The sequence below is a fragment of the Pleuronectes platessa genome, chromosome 15 (genome assembly GCF_947347685.1).
Source record: "Pleuronectes platessa chromosome 15, fPlePla1.1, whole genome shotgun sequence".
Classification (NCBI taxonomy): Eukaryota; Metazoa; Chordata; class Actinopteri; order Pleuronectiformes; family Pleuronectidae; genus Pleuronectes; species Pleuronectes platessa.
In genome coordinates, this window is record NC_070640.1 from 3,358,458 (window position 1) to 3,366,159 (window position 7,702).

The following is a 7,702-nucleotide window of genomic DNA, read 5'->3' on the forward strand; positions in this document are numbered from 1 at the left end:
TTCTGTGTCGTTTGATCGAACACACGCCGGAGGAGACTCGAGCGAAGCGCCGCAGATTAACCTCGGCTTTACTCGTCCAGCACCGCGGACAGCTCCGGAGCTGCGGGCCCGGGCGCAGCGCGTCTCTTCGGCCTCGTTCACTGAATCTGTCCGCTCCTCTGCCTCTAGGATCCGGACCCTCAGCTCAGCGAGGACCCCGGAGGACTCCCAGCCGCAGACATGAAGCACTTCCTCAGGTAAAGACCCCATTGTTCCGGCGCTTCAGCCTCATTGACAATTCACTGTGAATGCCAGCACCTCCTCGCTGTGTTTTATCATCGATCTGCTGGGACGATGACATGTTTCCACCAAACACTGTGGTGGACCCGGCAATTCCCAGTTCTCCCATTGAAGATTCCCCTCGATCGATGCTGTGTAAGTGGCTGTTAAATGGGTTTGATACGGTTCCTCTGTGGGAGGAGGCCTCTTCATCATGGAGCACATGTACAAACCTCTGCTGCTGTTTCTATTTATAGTTCAGCTCTGTGCATTTCTGTGCTGGGTCTGTTTATCTGCATCTTTAAGACACATGAGCTTTAGTAAACATGACAGATAAGATACCAACACAACAACAACAACAATAGTACGAATAATGATTATAAACTTTATCTCTTAGAGCAAAGATAGCAAAGTGTATAAAAAACAGATCATACCCAGTAATGCAATTTGACATAACAGAAAAAAGACCAAAAAACGATTTCACAAGGATGTATTTGTGCATTATGTATAAAAAGATATACATGTATATGCATAAAAAGACTGTTTCAAGTTTAAAAGGAGAATGTAATGAATCGTATGATTAGCAGTAGAATATAGTGTTAATTATTTACAATTATTATAAGTTATATATCATGTATTTGCAAGGTTTTCATTTTAATCCAAAGATCCTTGTGTATGCATTCATAAAATTACAATATTGTTATATTCTTGGGTGTTTTGCTGCAGCTTTGAGCTACAAGAAAACTCAATGGCGTAACAAGGCTTTGATCTGTGACATAAGAGAAACACTGTAAAAAGTGGAATTGCGCTAAAATAGAGTAAAACAAAGTCAGGAGGAGAACAGTCCCAGATTCTATTTGAATTTAAATGGTTTGTATTTATATACGATCGATGATCTTTACCACTTCTGCTTCGAGGGGCCGAGGCCTAATCCCAGCTGATGATGATGGGGAAAGAGGCTGAGTTCACCTTTATGATTGATTGACCTCTGCAGGTATGTGGAGAACATGCCAACTCCACACAGAAAGGTCCCGGTTGCAGGTTCCATCCAGTACCATCCACTGCACCCCCGTACCAACCTGCTCCTTAACCATTTAGTGCTTTATGAACCAACAGTCGTATATCAGAATCAAACCTCAACATCAATCTGTCAATTTTAACATGTATATTCATTTTAGACATTAACATATCATTGGAAAATTACAGATTCTACATTTCCCATGAATCCCTGTGATTCCTGCCCCCGGGTTTCTCTTTCGGTTCGACTCCCTTTGTTTTGATCCTCAGTTTCATTTAATGAACAGTGGAGCCGGCTGAAGCTGCCAAATTGTTTGCGCTGATGACTGTGTTTGTTTTACAGTAATTATACTAATGTGCCAAGATGAACGTGGTAACAACACGCTGATGTACAAATGATTTGTGTTGCACTTTTAATGACTTTGGCAGATTCCAAAACAGCCCGAATGTAGCGTCAGGGGATGAAAGTGACTCAGATCAGTTTTCCCCATCATTAGTAAACTGATCTGTATGAGTACGAGTCAATGCATGTTCCCTTTAAATCAAAACTGATGATCAGGAGGCAGGTCCACTGTCACTTTTCCTGTGTTTTAACCCTGGAGTCGTTCGGCTGCTGTGTAACCTTTGAATCCTGCAGCCCCCCCCCCCCCCCGCTTCCTTGAAGGTTAAGAAAATGACAGAGAGTCTCTACGAGCTGTTTAACATGCCGCCCTCGTCTCAGGCTGTAGAAGAGAGGAATTAATCCTCCAGGACCGGAGCTGTGATTCTCTTCCCTTCTTCTTTTTGTTGACATGGAAGATGATGTTTTGCACTAATCCCTCGGCAGCAGAAGGATTTATTTCTGCCTGAAAAGGTTGTAAACTCCATTCCTCTGGAAAACCAACAACGATAGGGAATGTTGGCCTTCAAGATTAAATGATAAGTAATGATGATAATAAACTTACTTATACAGGGTCCAGGGAAATAACCCCTCGCTTTATCTTCTCTAACACAGGATCGTAAAATCATTTCCGGTCTTGTTTCCCAGAGTTCAGTGGGGTTCCACATTTCTTAATGGGTCATTCTGCATTTCCCAGGACACACGTCTACATTTTCCAGCTCGGTGTCACCTGTAAAAATAGCCCACTTTGATCCGAGGCACTTCTCCCCTGGTAGACGAGAAGTGAAGCACAATTCTCTGACTTCCTTTTCCCTGTGCAGCCTCTTCCTCCATTGAAGTTACTCTCTCAATCAGTCTCATCCCCCCCCCCCCCTTCTCCTCTTCAGAGTGGTGACCCAGTTCTTCGTGTTCCTCTACTGTAAACTGCTGTGGCGGGGCCTGAAGTTTGTCGCCAGGAAGTTGACGGGACGCTGCGAGCTGCAGAGGATCTGCTACAACAACAAGCATGGAGCCCGCAGGACCCTGAAGATTGGTGCGCTCAGATACTGCCTGATATTCACTGCATTTGTATTTAAATATTTATGGTTAATTTTTGATAATCTGGATTTCAATTGAAACTTGAGAGTGAAAATTAGGTTCCATGATTATTTTGTGAATGTTTTAGTTTCCATCCTTCATTTTTCTACTCATCCAACGTCTTTTCCGGGTTTTTGTTTCTGTCATGAACCAAAATAAGTATCCAAAGAATGATTTTTTTCATGTGATTTGCAGTTTCCTTACACTTTGCCTCCTTTTCCTTCCAGAGTCGTCCCTGAGGTACTCCAAGAATGGGGTAAGAGTCTCTGAAATACAGCTTTTCCAATAAAACACAGTTTTTCTAGCTCCACTCTGTTTATTCCCTGTTTTCTTCTCATGCTTCGTTCTCTGCAGCTGCTACAGTCGGCCCTCAGCGTCCATCCTGATAAAGTGGATAAGACCATCGATGACATCATGGCCTTGAAGAAGATCAACCCTGACACCAACCCACAGTGAGACGCTACATCACACTACATCACATTTGTGTTGCCTCTTATCACTTGTGGTAAATTAGAGGTTAGAACCGACAGCACTTTTAACACAGACGTTTTTTACGGCCCCACAAACATCAGTAGATAAACCCGAAGGCTCAGTGGAGGCCATAACTTATCGAAAGGACACAACAGTAGAATTTATCAAAACCAAACTCAAACCATTAAGGGACTAAATTAATGAAACAAAAAACAAACTAAATCAAAAACAAAAAAACAAAAACTGGACAAGCGAAGATCTCCTACTCAAACTAAATGTGTAAGATGTTCTGCTTCTTTTGCAATGACAACACAACACATGGTCCAGAGTTAAAGACTGTGCTTCTATGCATGTCCCTGCAGGCTGGGCATCTCTCTGCAGGCCAGTCTGCTGCAGATCGTGGGCTACAGGAGTCTGGTGATGGAGGTGGAGAAGCTGCGCAGGGAGCCGTACGACTGTGAAAACTCGGAGCACGAGGAGATGCTGATGAAGGTACAGCCACTGAAAAGGATAAATTTATCAGGTGTCAGGACTAACACCCGAAAAACAAGTACAGAATGAGTAGATGAGAGTGATACATGCAGGAGACACAGGATGAAAGTGCAAAGAGAGACTTTCGGTTCAGGGAACTTTCTTTTGATTTGATAGTTTTGCAAATAATCAAAGTTTAGGTCACTATTAAAAACTCATTCTGAGAAAACACGTATCAAGTATCATATTTATTTGATCTCTTGTGTGTGTGTGTGTGTGTGTGTGTGTGTGTGTGTGTGTGTGTGTGTGTTTTGCAGCTGTGGAAGGAGCTGCGTCCCGACACACCTCTCACCGGCCGCATCTCTAAACAGTGGTGTGAGATCGGATTCCAAGGCAGCGATCCCAAGACCGACTTCAGAGGAATGGGTCTGCTGGGTCTCCATAACCTGCTGTAAGAAATAAGGATCTCAACCATTTGTAAACACTGTTTGTGAAGCAGTCTTCAGTGGGATCCTCAGATAAATCACCTCTCTTGTGTCTCTGCAGGTATTTTGCCGAACACGACAAAGCCACTGCTCTGCAGATGCTCAACGACTCCCTGCAGCCGAAGCACAAGTACGTCCCCACCCTCCATCTCCTCTTTTAACAAAACATGGCCAAAGTATTTTAACGGAAAACACCAGGTATTTTGTGTTATTATTATTATTAGCAGGTTACATGATGAATTTAAATAGTTTAAGGTTCAAGGTTAAATGTTTTGATGTATAAATCGTAGCAAGCACATATAAAACATAACATTAAATTCCTCATAAAGCTCTGAAAAGTGAAAAGAAACTTGTCTTCACAACTTAAATGATAATAAAACCACAATTTTTATTAAATCAGGCAATAACATAACAGCTGTTTTGGTTTGGTTTCATTTCTGTAGTGGCCAAAAAAACAACTATTACAGCTTCAGAGTTTCTACCACACATTTTAACGTGCACTTTATCATCCATAAATCTGCATTAATCACAATATTCTGCTTGTTATATTCATTCTGCTTTATTGTTTCTCTTCATGATCTTTTATAAACTGCTGCTGCTGCTGAGTGGGTTTTCTTTGTCTCATTTCACAAATGAAGATTCTTCTTCTCTTTCTTCTTCACCTCCACCTTTTTTACCCATGCCTCCTCCTCCTCTTCCTCTTCCTCCTCCTCCTCCTCCTCCTCCTGTCTGTCACATTCACTGTAGGAGCACAAACCAAAAGCAAAGGTACTCACTTTCACTTTCATTCACTTTTTCACTCCATTCATTTTCTGTCGCTTTTTTCAGTTGATGTTTTACGCACAGTTTAAAGCTGAGTATTATTCATCTGCAAACACTTTATCAGCCTAAATCCCAGTGTGGGGCTGCAACACAATATCCCACCCACAGTGACAGGGACAGTTCTGTGTCTAATTCAGGAAAAATATTGTGCATTTTTGTTATTTTCCCCTCAAACAAACAAGCAAAGCAACAGTTTGCATATTTAACAAAACTGCATTTAGTAATATACATAATATATAGACAAAATGTTGCTGCGTTGGTGAAACTTCAAAGTCACAATGAAGACACCAGAAAGTCCTCGGTTTGAGAAGAAAGGTCGTAAAATGTGATTTATCTTAAAACTCTGTAGTGTTAGTTTCTGTCCACAGTGTGGCTCTCTCGCTGTTGTTTCACATGTAGACTGTCAATGACTCAAGTGTGTGTCCTTCACAGTGAGATTAACAAGCCTGAATGGGAACAGAAGAACCTTGACAAGGCTATCGGGTAAGTGTGTGCGTGTGTGCGACCGTGTGTGTGTGTGTGTGTGTTTGTAACTGGGCGACAGATTTGTCCTCAATGAAGCAGTGGAGGGGATCTGGAACGTGGCCATTGAATGTGAGCGTGTAGAATTGTGTGTGTGTGAGTGTGTGTGAGTGTGTGTGAGTGTGTGTGTGTGTCCTGATCAGCTCTATTATATATATATTATCATTATTAAAGGAAAAGGTCGTTATTGGTAACATTTGCTTTTTACAAATTCATATTTAGACACATGCTCTTTGCCATGAAGGCACATTTCATACATAAGAAGCATTAAAACATATATTTGTTTTCCTGTTTGTTATATAAAGTGATACCAGGACACAAATATGAAACAAAAACTTCTAAAAGCAAAATTAGGTTAAAGATTAAATATTTAAGATAAATGCTATATGTCAGATTTTTCACATCCTTTTTCCAGGAAACCTTTGTTTTACTTGCTTCTGTTATGTTATTGAGAATTTTGATAATCTGGGATATGTATGTACACCAACATCTATATAAACTTGGTTTCATCTCTATACTAATACTCACCAACCCAGTTCAGCGCTCCCTGTCCCACTGTTATAATCCTCATGTGTTCCTCACCTGCCTCCAGTTACTCGTTTGCCATCGTGGGCATCAACATCACCGACCTGGCTCACTCTCTGCTGGTGAGTGGAGCTCTGAAGACTCACCTGTACAACGTGGCCCCGGAGATGCCCAGTCTGCCACACCTCCAGCAGACCTTCTGTGAGTGGGACCTACTGGGATATACTGAAACAATATATACTAGGTTTTTTATTATTATCATCTGTGTTTAATAGAGACATGATCCAGAGAACATAGACCACACAGTCATAGATCAAAACAGACAAAGCAGAACATGATGAATAACACTTCTTTGGGGTTTTTGCTGCCGTCAAGTGGAAAAAAATTATCTAATCATAGATTTTCAACTCGTAGTTTTTAACTTTTTAGTCACTTGCTGGAAAAAAACAATAAACCATAGACTGTATAAAATTGATGGTGATCTGAAAGCTTCCTAAATCATCTTGATCGCCCCCTAATGGCTGGCTGCAGTAGTTGTCATAAGCCCTTTCTCCTCCACGTTAGTAGATGAGACATTGAATGAACATTTAAAGTGGGACACATTTGTCCCGTCCCCCCCGATCACCAATGCAGAGGCTCTGGCTTTAAATTATACCAGAAACAAAAGATGGCGGATCTTCTATCCTGTATATTTTGGCTTCATTTTTGGAAGTGGAGAGGCGTCGTCCATCTTTATCAACCTTTAAAAACAAATTTCACTTCCTGATGCAACTCGAAACAAACTGATGAGAGCAAATCTGCAAAATCCAAACATTGAACTGCAAGATCTCAAATTGACAGGGAGGAAGTAGTCATGTGATCCATATGGACCCAGTGTTAAGAAGGACAGACTTTTCTCCCCCCAGGTTACCTGATGCAGGAGTTCCACCGCTTCTGGGTGGAGGAGGATCCCAGCGACATCATGGAGTTCAACCGGGTTCGCTCCAAGTTCCACCGGAGGATCCTGCGACAGCTGAAGAACCCGGACATGGCTCTGTGCCCCCACTTCGCCGCCTCCGACCTCCACCTGGTCAACCTCTAAACACACACATACACACACTCACACACACTGACACCCTCACCACCCCCCCCACTGAGCCCAGCAGAGCCCCCCCCCTCTGTGTCTGCCATCTGAAAATCAGAAATCAGAAAACTGGACACATGTGGGGAGGCTCTGGTCCTTGTCTGCTCCGCCCACTTTGTCCCAGCTAGCGTCATGTCGCGTCACTGCCAACAGCTCACACACACCTACACACACACACACACACACACACACACACACACACACACACACACTGCCTCTGCGCCCTCACTGCAGCGTCGGACCACCAGCATCAGAGACGACCATAGCGATTGTAGCTGTGCATGAGGAGGCTGCACCACACCCCCACAGACTCATCGTCACCCGTTGCTTTAAAGATTCATGACGATTGTATCACAGCCTTTACACCTCACTTAAACCTTTTGCTTAGTTTAACAACAAAACCAAATTTTACTTTCCGAGCCCCAAAAAAATGAATCTAACCCCAAGTGATCATCAGATCAGAATATTCTGTCAATCAGCTGCTCGGGTTTTTGTATTTAAACTGAAGAGCTGTTGAGGAATAATGTACATAATGAAGAGTGAGAGAGAAGT

At 42.6% G+C, this 7,702-nt stretch overlaps 1 protein-coding gene across 2 annotated transcripts; it reads left to right on the plus strand.

Annotated features, from left to right (window-relative positions):
• Window positions 1-219: 219 nt before the first annotated feature.
• Window positions 220-7,140, plus strand: elmod1 (ELMO/CED-12 domain containing 1). 2 transcript variants are annotated; one of them, XM_053441366.1, is made up of 11 exons: window positions 220-236; window positions 2,542-2,687; window positions 2,959-2,987; window positions 3,086-3,183; window positions 3,565-3,694; window positions 3,991-4,124; window positions 4,220-4,288; window positions 4,906-4,926; window positions 5,413-5,463; window positions 6,095-6,228; window positions 6,933-7,140. In XM_053441366.1, the coding sequence occupies exons 1-11, from the start codon at window positions 220-222 to the stop codon at window positions 7,106-7,108; spliced, it is 1,005 nt and encodes a 334-aa protein (XP_053297341.1). In that variant the 3' UTR covers window positions 7,109-7,140. The 2 variants fall into 2 exon arrangements, with proteins under 2 accessions (XP_053297341.1, XP_053297342.1); XM_053441367.1 differs by lacking the exon at window positions 4,906-4,926.
• Window positions 7,141-7,702: the final 562 nt, after the last annotated feature.

Coding starts and splice junctions, on each gene's coding strand:
- elmod1 (XM_053441366.1), top strand. Junction 2,688..2,958: donor CCGCAGGACCCTGAAGATTG/GTGCGCTCAGAT, acceptor TTTTCCTTCCAG/AGTCGTCCCTGAGGTACTCC. Junction 4,927..5,412: donor AGCACAAACCAAAAGCAAAG/GTACTCACTTTC, acceptor TGTCCTTCACAG/TGAGATTAACAAGCCTGAAT.